A 12,098-nucleotide genomic window follows, 5' to 3' on the forward strand; every position below is an offset into this window, starting at 1 on the left:
CCCCGCCCGGCCGCCCGCCCACATCCGCCTCCGCCGCCGGGCCCCCCCGCCCGGACGGGGAGGGCGGGGACCCGGGTGGGGGGCGGCCGACCCGGCGTGCGCCGCCGGGCCTGTCCCGGGCCGGTCCCCGGCCACGCCCTCCCTGGACTCAGTTTCCCAGTTTGTCCCGCGAGCCGCACGACTCCGCCCCGCTCTGGCGCGACCAGAACGAATCCCGCCTCTGCCTCCCAGAGTTGGGGGTGGGGTGCCGCAGGCTGCAAAGTAGTTTGACACCAAATGCGCCCCAAGGGGTAGCCCCCGCTGCGGGCCAGGGACGGAGCGGCCGGAGCTGTCGGGAGAGACCCCGTCTGAGGACCCTGCGCCGCGGTGCGGTGGCGGGGACGGTCGGCTGGGGCGGGCCTGCGAGGCCGGCGGCCGCATTGCGGACCTGAGAGGGGAGGCGGTGGAGGCCGCGGTCCGAGTGCCGAAGGTCGGTCTCAGAAGCGACCGGGGTCTGAGCCCTCGGTAGTGCGGACGGGGGCGGGGGGGGCTTCCGAGAGCTCCCCCTCCCCCAGGAGGAAGATACCGACACGCGGCGGCTACAGCAGTGGAAGGGGGCTCCTTCGCAGGGTGACAGGGAGGAGGGCCCAGGGACCCGCGGAGGGGCGCCGGCTCGGCCTGGAGTGCTGTGCTGAGAGGGGCGCAGAGGCCCGGAGCCGGGCCGGGGCGAGCTGCGGACGGAGGGCTGTGACAGCCGAGGCCGCCTGGGATTTGCCCTAGACTCAACGGGCCCTGAGCACCCGTCGGGGGCAGCTGAGGGACGCGAGGCAGAGGGTCCCTAACCCCCTCCCCGTACAAGTCCCGGGGCTCTGCAGAGGTGGCCCCACCCCTGACCCCCAGCCCTGCCGCCCCCAAGCCTCCAGTTTCTCCTATGGCTGCCCCTCCCCCCAGCCCCGGGCCTCTGAGTTGATAGTAACCCTTTTGTATGAGGAAGACCGCGGAGCTTTATTTTCCTGGAGTTGGTGCGTGTGGGGGGGCATTTTTGTGCTTCATCAAGGGTCAGAGTTCAGCCTAGGAGGACAGACACTTCCTCTGGGTCAGAGGCAGGTGCGGCCGGCAAGCCCTCTGCACCACGTCCATGGAGGAAACGGAGGCTCAGTGGCCGTATTTGCAGGGAAGGACTCTCCCCAGCTCAGGGGCACATGCTGCTGGGGTGGGGACTCCCAATCCCGGCCTCTCCTCTGGGCCCCTCGGGCCCCACCCCACCCCACCCCAACCCAGGGCAGCTGTCCCAGCTGACTGTGTGCCCTGAGGCAGCCCCTGCCTCTGGGGCCAAGGGCCAGGCTGGACCAGACATCTGACCTAAAGGTCACCCCCCGAATATCCGACCTCTGTCTATGGCTCGCCGCCCAGACCTCCCATGTGGGTCCCCGGGGCCCCTTCTGGGCACATCCCAGGAGAGGTTTCATACCCACCCCTCCTCCTGGGCTCCACAGCACTTTAAGGAGAATGGGGGGGGGGGGCTGGCAGGCAGAGGAGGAGAGGATGGGGTGGGGTGGGGTGGGGTGGCAGCGAGTGGCCAAGGGGGGCCAGGAGGGCGCCCTCTCCTGAAAGATGCAGGGATGGACTCTCCAGGCCTCTCAGGCTTGCTAACGTTGGAGGAACAGCACCTTGGCGGGGAGGCTGCCCTGAGGTGGCCCCAACCTTCCAGCCCACTGGCCACTGGCCCCTCACCAGGAGGCCTCCCTGCTGGCGCCTGGCAGGTGCCAGGACCCACCGAGAGCCCCAACCCCTCCGTGGCCAGCCCCTCCTCCACGGGCCTCCTGGGGGAAAAGCAGAGCCCTGTGGCAGAGACACCCCCAAAGACACCCCCTTCTGGCCGGCAGACAGCGAGGAGGAGAGGGCCCAGGCTGTCGCCGGCCAGCCAGAGGCTGCTAGTGCTGCTGCTGCAGCCACAGGGGAGCCCCTGGGCCAGATGTTTCCGGCAAAAACTGCGGCCCCTCCAGGAGCTCAGGCCCCTCCAGCCCTGTCACCTTCTGCAGCTGCCGGCCCTCAGGCAGGACTCGTGGCCGGGCGCCCCGGGCTGCCTCGTCTCTGCAGCAGCTGCTGGGCGGGACTCCAGGCCAGCTCCCAGGCCAGCTGGCCACCTGGCCGGCGGCACCGGGGAGGCGTCGTCCGAACCGCTGCGTCTTCCCAGTGCCTGAGCCCTTGTTGGGCATCTAGACCTGCGGTCTCTGACGGTGCCCAGGTCCCGAGTGCCATAGTGGAGCCGCCTGGGATGGCCCCTCCTGGGGGCGGGAGGACATACCTCGGGCCTTGTGGCTCCAGAGGCTCAGAAGGCCTCCCTCACAGGGCTGCCCCTCCGCCACTGGCCTGCCCCTCCCTGGGCTGGCCTCCCCGGCCCACCCCGGCTCTCGCTGGCAGCAGCCTAGTCTGCACCAGCCCCTCTCTGGGCCCCACAGCCCCTGTCCAGGTGCCCAAGGAGCGCTCTGCCCACCAGCCGGGCAGGGTGCTCTGCCTGCCCCAGGGCCCCTCCCCAGCTAGAGCCCCGCATGCAGGCCTGGCCTCCCCTCCCTGCCTCCTGGGGCCCCGGGCCCAGAGGCCCCATGGTGCAGTGGGAGCAACCAGCCCCCCTTCGCTCAGGCGACGGGCACCGTCACACCACACAGACGGAGCTCCAGAGAAGGCTAGGGTCACAAGGGGGGGACGAGGGCTTGGGGTGGCCTTAGCTGGGTGGCCAGGAAAGACCGCTCTCGGGTGCCCACTGGTACAGACGGGAAAGGCCTACAAAGAGACCGAGGCTCAGGGAAACCGAGGGTCCCAGCCGAGGTGGGCTGGGGCTGGGGCCGGGCCAGGGCTCCGAGAAGGCCAGACCCCAAGGGCATGGTCCCATCTGGGCTCAGCCAGAGGGAAGAGCATTCAGTCCCCTGCAGGGGGCTGGGGCCAGGGCTGGCTGGGCCCTGCTCGGGGCGTGTCCCCAGGAGCACAGGGCAGGGGGCGTCTCGCTGGCAGGTGACGTGGGAGTGTGGGTCCAGGCCCTGGATGCCGGGTTTAGGAAACGAGATTGAAGGACGTCTGGGCCGATCTGAGTTTCAGACAAGGAGTCGTTTTCCAGCGCGAGAGAGGTCTTTGTCTTCCCACAGGGTGTAGGCCCTAACGGAGGGGGTCCCCGGGCGGGGGGCGCCTCAGGCCCCCAGCCTGTGGCGTTGGACTGGGACAGCTGCCCCTCAAGCCACAGGCATCTCGGCCTCCTCTGGGGTGTCAAGGACAATGGGTGGAGGGCTCCCCACTCCTCCTGCCAGCTGGGGTCCCACCCTTTGTAATCCAGCCCCTCCCCCAGCAGGACTAGTGAACCCCCCTCTGAATCCCTGCCCCCCCCCTCCATCAAGGCCTCCTTTCCACCACCTCTCCTGGCCGGGGTCCCCCTCCCAACCCACCCTCCATGGGGGCTGTGGGGAAGTGCGGGGGTGGGGGTGGGGATTCAGAGGAGACTTCAGGATTCGAACTGGGTTCGGAGACCTGCCCCCAACGTGGCGGAGGGCTCCTTACCTAACACCCCCACCCAAACGGGTGCAATGACCCCAGCATCGAACTGGCGGGCTGCTGGGGGGCAGTGGTCCCCGGAGGCCGGAGGCTGCTCCCCCAGGGCGGGCCCTTTGGTCACGCCCCCCCCAAACATTCCACCGCCCACCGCGGGGGCACCTCCCCCAAATCGCGTCTGTTTCTCTCCGGGCCCCTCCCCCAGCAGGACTGTCGGTCCCCCCCTCCTCGGAGCCCGGGAACCCCCTGCACCCGCACCAGCCCTGGCCGCCCACGTGCCTCCTCCGCCCGCACACGTGCCTCCTCCGCCCGCACACTTTCCCACCTGCTCTGGGCTCTGGGGGCATCTGTCCCCCGACCCCGCCGTGTCTGCTGGACCTGCCCCAGCCTCAGACACACGACTCTGCAGATGCCGAGCTGGGGCGCCCCCGCGGCAAGGGTGGCAGTCCCCGCCCGGTTCTGGACTCCAAGGTCGAGGTTCCACGTGAGTGTAAGAGGGTCCCGGCTAAATTAAATGTAAACAGTGGCTTTCAGCGAAAAGGGAGTGTCATCTTTTCTAAATTTATGATCCCCACACACGCCACCCCCCCCCCAGCCCGGAGCCGGCTCCCCGCGTGGTGGCAGGAGGCCAGGGTCCCGACTGCGCCCGCGGGTGACCGCCGCAGCGCGGGCCGGGAGGCAAGCCGGTCCCGGAAGGGGTCCCTTAGCAGACGGGCGCTGTGGGAGCCCCGTGGCGGGGGGGGGGGGGGAACGCCGAGGCGGAGGCGGCAAGTATCGCGAGAGAGCCCCCTCTCCCGCCGCGCCCCGCACCCCCTCCCGCCCCAGCGCCCCAGCTGGCGGCACGCGGGGCCCAGGCGGGCGGGGCGGACAGGGAAGGGGTGGCGAGGGTGACCTCAGCGGTTCCGCCGCTCCGGGAAGTCGACTCGGCCCGCCCCCTCCAGCCCCCGCCCCGAGTTTCGCTCTCTCCGGGGCGGGGCGAGCGGCAGGCGGCGCCGGGCCGGCCAAGTTGGAGGGCGCCCCGCCCGGCGCCCCGCCGTCCTCGCGCCCTCCCCGCCGGGGCGCGCTGCCCGTAACTCCGCGCGTCGGGGCCGCACCGGGGAGGGCGCGCGGCGCGGCGGCCGGAGAGGAGCGGGGGCGGCGGAGGTGAGCGCGGGGGGCGGGGGCCCGGCTTTGCCCGCCCCCCGCCCGCCGGCCCGCTCCCCGCGGCCGCGCTGCCATAAATGGGTCCCGCAGCGGCGGCGGCGGCATCTGGCGGGCCGGGCGGCAGCTGGAGGCGCGGACCGGGGGCGGCGACTCGGGCGTCGGGGGACGCGGCGGGCGGCCGCGGCAAAGTGAAGTTCGGGGGCTCAGGAGCCGACAGGGTCGCCCCGGCGGGGACGCGCGCAGGTCCGCGCGGCTCGTGCCCCCTCCGCCCGCGCCCCGGGACCCGCCCCCGCAGCGGAGCGGCTTCTGTTTACTTTCGGTCGAGTTTTTCCTGCTCCGGGAAGGTGCCCGGGGCGGCTCCGGGCGGGCGGTTACGCGCGGCGCCCCGCGCCCCTCTGCCGGCGCTGCCCGCACCCGCGAAGGGCGCGTCGGGCCGCCGGGACAGCGGCGGCCGGGGCGTCCCGGGGCGCGCTCACGGGCGTCCGCTTGTGCCCAGGTGATGACGGCGGCGGCATGGAGTTCCCGGAGCACGGCGGGCGGCTGCTGGGCCGCCTGAGGCAGCAGCGCGAGCTCGGCTTCCTCTGCGACTGCACCGTGCTGGTGGGCGACGCGCGCTTCCCGGCCCACCGCGCCGTGCTGGCCGCGTGCAGCGTCTACTTCCATCTTTTCTACAGGGACCGGCCCGCGGGCAGCCGCGACGCGGTGCGGCTCAACGGCGACATCGTCACGGCGCCTGCTTTCGGCCGCCTGCTGGACTTCATGTACGAGGGCCGCCTGGACCTGCGCGGCCTGCCTGTCGAGGACGTCCTGGCCGCCGCCAGCTACCTGCACATGTACGACATCGTCAAGGTCTGCAAGGGCCGGCTCCGGGGGGAGGGCCGCGCGCTGCCTCCGGAGACCCCCGCCGCCGGCGCCGAGCCGCCGAGCCAGCGCCCGTGCCCGCTGCCCGCCTGGGTCCCCGAGCTCTGCCCGGCCGCCCAGAAGGTCAGGCTGCCCGGGGCCGGCGTCAAGGCTGCCCTCCCCCCACGAGCACCGGGGCCTCCTCCCTGCCAGGCCCCAGGAGAGCCGGACGGGGCCCTGGACCTGTCGCTGAAGCCCGAGCGGAGGAGGGAGCCAGTCCGCCCGCCCTCCTGCGTCCTCCGGACACCGCCCTGCAGGCAGATGCAGCCGGGGGCGCGGCCACCAGTGAAGGACGAGCGGGACTCGCTGTGGGAACGGGACAGCTTTGGCCCTCTGAGCCCCCACAGTCCCCTGCAGCCACCCTGCGCTCCGGCAGCGCGGCGCCTGGCGGGGGCCTCGGAGCCGCTGCCCGCCAGTGGGGTGGGCAGCCGGGAGCCGGCGCTGGACGCGGAGCGGAGCGCCGTCGCGGACGAGCTGGCGCGCGGCGGCCGCCGCCTCCGCATGTGCCCGCTGTGCAGCAAGCTGTTCCCCAGCGCCCGCGTGTTGCAGCTGCACCTCAGCGCCCACTTTCGAGAGCGGGACGGCGCTCGAGCCCGGCTGTCGCCCGACGGCGCCGCGCCCACCTGCCCGCTCTGCGGGAAGACCTTCTCCTGCGCGTACACGCTGAAGCGGCACGAGCGCACGCACTCGGGCGAGAAGCCCTACACGTGCGTGCAGTGCGGCAAGAGCTTCCAGTACTCGCACAACCTGAGCCGCCACGCCGTGGTGCACACCCGCGAGAAGCCGCACGCCTGCCGCTGGTGCGAGCGCCGCTTCACGCAGTCGGGGGACCTGTACCGCCACGTCCGCAAGTTCCACTGCGGCCCGGTGTGAGGCGTGCGCCGCGGCGGGGTGGCGGTGGGCGGTGGGAGGGACCCAGAGCGGGCGGGGTGGAAGTCCCTGAGGCTGGGTCCGCCTGCCAGGAAGAGCCCCCCTGCGCCCCAGAAAGGTGGCCTCGGACTCAGAGTGGCTCTGCAGCCCCCCTCCTTGCCCCCAGACCCCACCTTGTGCCCCAACTGCGACTCTACCTTCCTCTCCAGGTGGTTCTGGGGCTGTCTCAAGGTCCCTCGAGCTTGGCTCACCCGCCTCGGCGGGGGACAGCCCCTCCGTCCTACCTTGGGGGCTTCCCTGGCCACCTTGCTGTCATGTTCAGGGGACCCTGGTGAGCCTTGCTCCACCCGGTGAAGGGTGCAGGTCACAGAAGTTGTGGGTATGAGAGCCCAGGGTGGGGGGCGGCTAGGGCTCAGCAGAGCCATCGGGGCAGAGATGGTGCCGCAGGGGGTGCAGTCCCCGCAGGGACGTCTGGGCAGCAGGAGCAGAACCGTCCAGAAGCTGGATGGCTGTGGAGTCCCCGGCAGCGGTGGCAGGCGGCCGTGGTCCTGGCCCCACCATAACGCAGCCGGAAAAAGTCACAATTTAGAAACAATTTTCTGGATGCTGAGCCTCCCGAGGAAGTCAGATGCCCACCGATGGCGGTGGGCCCGTGAGCGATGGGCCGTGCCACTTCCCTGCCTGGACGCAGCGTCCAGGCGCCTCTGAGCTTCCCCAGGGTGGCCGCCGCTGGGCTCGGCGGGGCTGGCCCTGCAGGTCACCGGTCCGTGCCTGGGGCTGCCGCTCGCTCCCGGAGCGGGGGCCGGGGCTGCCCTCCGCCCGAGCGCAGGGCTTAGAGCCGCTCCCGTCCCAGAATGGGGTCCCCTTCTCCGAGGTGGGACCTGCCCAAAGCCCGCTGTGGTGGCGCAGCCCCCGCCCCCCACGCACGGCCCCGGGCAGCCGAAGCTGCTGGAACGTGGCAGGCACCGTACTGGCGTCTTGCTGGGGCCGCCCTGCCCTGCCTGCCGGCCCGCGGAGCAACCTTGCTGCTGGAACCTCTGGCTGTGGCGGAGGGGGGGCGGCAGCCCCAGGCTGTGGGGCTGGTGCAGGTGGCAGGGCCCCGGGGGCCCTGGTGCCCCTGACCCCAGGGGCTGTCTCTGCTGTGACCAGACGTGGGACCAGGACAGAGTCCGGCCAGGTTTACGTACTCTTTCCTTCTCCTGACGATACTTGATGTCGTATTTATTTGGCTCCCCGGCGCGGAGGGAAGGGCCTTCCCAGCAGGTGGACAGGGGGCTCAGGACCCCACAGGCGTGCGGCCCTCGTGTGTGGCTGCCCCTCCTGATGGCCGGGGCTCGGAAGCCCAGCGGAGAGCTGGGGGCAGGGGCCCTGTGTGTGTGTGCGTGTGCGAGCCCGAGTGTGTCCGGCAGACGGGAGGCCCGGGCTGTGGCAGGGCCTGGTTTTCCCCAGGGGTTTCCACGGGGGAGAAACGTACTTTCCTGGGGCGGGAGGTCGGCCCGGGCGCCCGACACTGGGCCCATTGTCTTCTGCGAGCGGCCGCCGCGGCGTGAACACGGAGGAGAGGGCTCTCCGTCTGGGAGCGTGGGAGGCCCAGGTGCCCCGTGTGTACTCGGGTGCGGAGCGGAGCCTGCGGCAGAGGCGTGTGCGAGGGAGGTCCGAGTGTGGAGGGGGGGGCCTGCGCCCAGCCCCCTGCCTCCCTTCTGCCCCCCACCCCAGGCAGGGGCTTCGGCCCGGGGTGACCCAGAGGACAGTCCCTCCGGCTGATGGTTTGGCGGGAGGTTTTGTCTGCACCCACCACCTGTCTTCCTGTGTTTGCACCCTTGTCTCCGTGGTGACAGCCGTTAATAAAGCCCCCCAGGTGGAGATGCCGGATGATTCCGGGCTCCAGAGTGTGTGTGTGTGTCTCCAAGCGTGGCGAGGGGGGGCTCGGGCACCAACCAGACGGGCTGGGGTGGTGGGGGGTGTCCCAGGTGCCCCCCCCTGCGGTCCCCCACGTGAGAGTGGGCTGGGGCAGGGCTGCAGTCTGCCGGCATACCCCTTTCCCCAGGCTGTCCCCCACCCCACCCCCAGTTGTCCCAGGGAGGCAGGTCAGTGCCAGCCTGGAGCCCTGGTGACTTCTCGCCCCGAGGTGTGGGGGGCCTTGCTGGGGGGCTGGGGCCCTGGGGCTTGGATCTGAAGCAGGGGTCCTGGGGCTCCTGCTCCTGCCTTCCAAACGCCGCCCCAACTCCCCCGCCCCCTGCCTGCACTCCCCCACACCCGCTCCCCTCCTCCTGTACCTCACTTGCCCCCTGGCTCCCTCATGGTGGGACTGGGGCCCCCGTGGCCTGCGTTTGGGGAGAGGTGGGCAAGGCTTGGAAGGGGCCGTGCCTGCTGCCCCGCCCCCTCCACCGTGGGCCTGCCTGGCCCCGAGGAGGCCTGGGCGGGGCAGATGGGCAGCCGCCCTCCTGTGTGGGCCAAGCCCAGCCCTGGCCAGAGTGTCCTCCAGCGGGGGACTCAAAGGCAGGATTGGGGGGCCGTGCTCGCCTAGGGGTCCTCAGAGGTCATCCTCAGAGGACGAGCTGAGCTGGCACCAAAGGGCACCCCAGTCCTGACCCCAAAGGCAGCCCTTGCTTCTGGAGCTCGGGCCGGCACCTCCCTTGCTGGCCGGCCTGCCTCCCCTGGAGCCCCTGTGTCCGGGCTCCCAGTCGGGCCGGTGACTCAGCCTGGCCTTCCCGGAACTGGGGGGAGGCTGTCGTCAGCCAACCCGACGGGGGGGCAGGCGGTGAAGAGGCTCCTTGAGGGGAGGGGGCTTCCAGGGGCTCAGCCCCGCCTCGCCGGGCTGGCACGCAGCTTGCTGCCGGAGCCCTGCTCTGGGCAGGGTGACCCTCCTCCCTGGACGCCGCCCGTGCGACCCCTGGTGGCCTGGTAAACTGAGGCGGGAAGGGCCTGGCTCCAGCCCACGGTCCCCAAACCGGCGGGTGGTAAACCCGGGGCTCCCTTCCCCCAACGCCAGGCCTTCTGGCTGCTGCCTGGCCAGACTGGCACCCCTGTCTCGGCCGGCCCTCCCGGGGTGGTGGCACTGGGGGGCAGCCCGGAAGACCCCCACAGGGACGGCAGGGTGGGGGAAGAGGGGTCCCGAAGCCGCCCCGGCCCAGGGTGGGCTCTGGGGAGGCGACGGAGCAGGGGCGGTGCAGGCTGAGGGCCAGCCACCACAACGGTGACAGGCAGGTGGGTGAGGGGCCAGGGTGAGCGGGGTGGTGTGGGGCAGTGCCGGTGGACAAGCCTGGGGACAGCCGGTGGGAGGGCTGGGCTGTTCCAGACCGCAGGGGCCGGCATGGGCAGAAAGTGCCCCCTGCGGAGGCAGCCAGCTGGGGACAGAGGCAGCTCAGACGGACGGGGCTGAGTGCCGGTCTGCCCGCCCACCGCGGTGGCCCTGCAGGGAGGCCCGTGTCGGGGGAACCCATAGAACTCTGGGGGCCGGGGCCCTGTGGGAGCGGGACCCGCCTCCTCGGGCCGGACCGTGCCCTGGCCTTCAGCAGACCCCTCGGCCAGCTCCAGACTCAGGGCCTGGACCCAGTGCCACCCTGAGTGAGTGGAGGGGGTGGGGGGACCCACACACCTAAGGCAATTCTCCAGCTCCAGCAGGTCCCACGGGGCAAGGGGTCCATCCCACAGGACGGCCTCACCCCCTGGTCCCCTGGTGTGGACACTGGTCACACACTCAGGGGGTCGCCTGTGCTTCTGACCAGGTAGCAGGCGGCAGGCAGGAGGGTCCGGGAACCCCTGTTTGGGTCGATCAGTTCGCTGGAGCAGCTCACTGGACTCGGGAACAGGGTCCCGCCAGCTCACAGGGCTGTGACCAAAGGTCCTGACTGGGGGACAGCCAGGGGCCGAGGTGGCCAGGCAGGTGCGGGAAGGGCACCCGGAGCCTCCACGCCCACTCCAGGTGCCCACTCCAGGTCGCCAGGCGTCCCGCAGCCTGAAGCTCTCCGAATGCCTTCCTTTAGGCTTTTTAAAAAAATATTTGATTTTTAGAGGGGAAAGGAGGGAGAAAGAGAGGGAGTGAAACATCAGTGTGTGGTTGTCTCTTGTGCGCCCCCTACTGGGGACCTGGCCCACAACCCAGCATGTGTGCTGACTGGGAATTGAACCGTTGACTCTTTGGTTCCCAGGCTGGCACTCAATCCACTGGGCCACCCCAGCCAGGGCTCCTCTGGGGTTTTTATGGAGCCTTCACTGCACAGCACCATCGAAGAACTCATTGGCAACTGACTCAACCCCAGCCCCATTCCCCCTTCCTGGAGGCTGGGGGAGGGGACGGAAGTTCCAGCCCTGTGATCACAGGGCTGGCTCCCTTGGCCGCCAGCCCTTCCCCCGTGACCCGGGTCCTTGCAGGTCATGTCACTCACAAACGGAAGACGCCTCTGTCGCTCACTCTCCCCCCAGGAGACCCCCAGGGCGCCCGAGCCTCACGTGGGGGCGGGGGGACCGAGTGTGCCCTCGGCACTAGACGCCGCCGCGGCTCTAGTCTCGCCGGTCTGCTCCCCGGGGGCTTGTGCAGGTCTGCGGGGGCGGCCGCGGCGGTGCCGGGCCAACGCTGGGCCCCATCCCCGTCCTGGAGCCCGAGTCCGGGGTCGGGTGGAGCAGGGCTGGTCCGCCGAGGCCTCCCACCTGGGTGAGTGGACGGCCGCCCCCTCCGGGGCCTCACGGGGCCGCCCCTCCGTGTGTCCGGGTGCTGCTCTCTTCCTGGAGGGCCACCAGCCAGACCGAACGAAAGGGACCTCGTTTCAACGTGACGGCTTCTGCAGAGACCCAGTTTCCAGGGGAGTCGCACTCGGGGGTGCGGGAGGTTAGGGCCTCACCAGAGCAATGTGGGGGGACCCTTGGCGTTTGGGGGGGGGCACCCAGACCCCAGCCTGGCTCCGCCCACACCTGGGCCGGCCTGCGGCTCTCTGCTCAGCAAGGTTTAAGGACAGTTCCGTCTCCGCCCTGTGTGTGCTGGGCAGCCCACAGGCAGCTGGGCACAGCTGACGGCCCCCAGGCCACCTGATGTTGAGAGACACAGCTCCTTGGGGGGGTCCCCCCTCCTCTAGAGCCCCCAACCCTTGCTCTGTTCTGCCTATGCCCTCCAAGGTGGCCTGCCGCTCCCTGGGCCTTACCCTGTCGCCCACTGCACCCCAGGGCTTCGCCTGGCCACCCCTCCCCAACTCTGCCTCCCCTGCAGAGACCCCGTCCAGCTTTCTCCTCTGCCGCCAACTGGGGCCAGGACCGGAGGCGGAGACACTTCTGCCCGGCTTGCGGGCCACACCCCAGCTCTGTGAGGCTCCTGCCTGGTGGGCGGACCACCCTCACTCCCCTCACCCGCCCACCTCTCAGAGGCCCCAGCTCCAGGCTCTGCGTCCGCCACCCCCCCTCCCCCTCCCCCTCCCCCTCCAGTCCTGGAGGCCGAGGGCTGGGATGCACCACGTCTGCGGGAAGATGCACCCACCCCTGCCCTGGGCTCCTGGCCGCCCCTCCGCACCCCTCCACCCCACCCCAGGGCTCCCCGCATCTGCCCTCCTCTTCTGTCAAACTCCCGGGCAAAGCCCAAACGGGAAGAAGGCAGACAGTCCCCTCCGTGCTGTGCTTCCTGCAGCCTGCGGGGCGGGGCGGCTCCTGGACACTGCGAGTCCTCCACCGCTCCACCT

General features: G+C 71.1%; 1 protein-coding gene across 2 annotated transcripts; it reads left to right on the forward strand.

Annotated features, from left to right (window-relative positions):
* Positions 1 to 126: 126 nt before the first annotated feature.
* ZBTB42 (zinc finger and BTB domain containing 42) lies at positions 127 to 8,307 on the forward strand. Of its 2 annotated transcripts, XM_045823679.1 has the most exons (2): positions 127 to 469; positions 5,337 to 8,307. In XM_045823679.1, exon 2 carries the CDS (start codon positions 5,422 to 5,424, stop codon positions 6,433 to 6,435), a length of 1,014 nt encoding a protein of 337 aa, XP_045679635.1. In that variant the 5' UTR covers positions 127 to 469; positions 5,337 to 5,421; the 3' UTR covers positions 6,436 to 8,307. The 2 variants fall into 2 exon arrangements, with proteins under 2 accessions (XP_045679635.1, XP_045679634.1); XM_045823678.1 differs by lacking the exon at positions 127 to 469 and having other exon boundaries at positions 5,167 to 8,307.
* The last annotated feature ends 3,791 nt before the right edge of the window (positions 8,308 to 12,098 follow it).

This window comes from Phyllostomus hastatus, unplaced genomic scaffold (genome assembly GCF_019186645.2).
Source record: "Phyllostomus hastatus isolate PE091 unplaced genomic scaffold, TTU_PhHast_1.1 phas_scaffold_501, whole genome shotgun sequence".
Taxonomy (NCBI): Eukaryota; Metazoa; Chordata; class Mammalia; order Chiroptera; family Phyllostomidae; genus Phyllostomus; species Phyllostomus hastatus.

What these genes read in the sequence shown, in the direction of transcription:
- ZBTB42 (XM_045823678.1), top strand. Translation starts at nt 5,176, where the DNA reads ATGGAGTTCCCGGAGCACGGCGGGCGGCTGCTGGGCCGCCTGAGGCAG.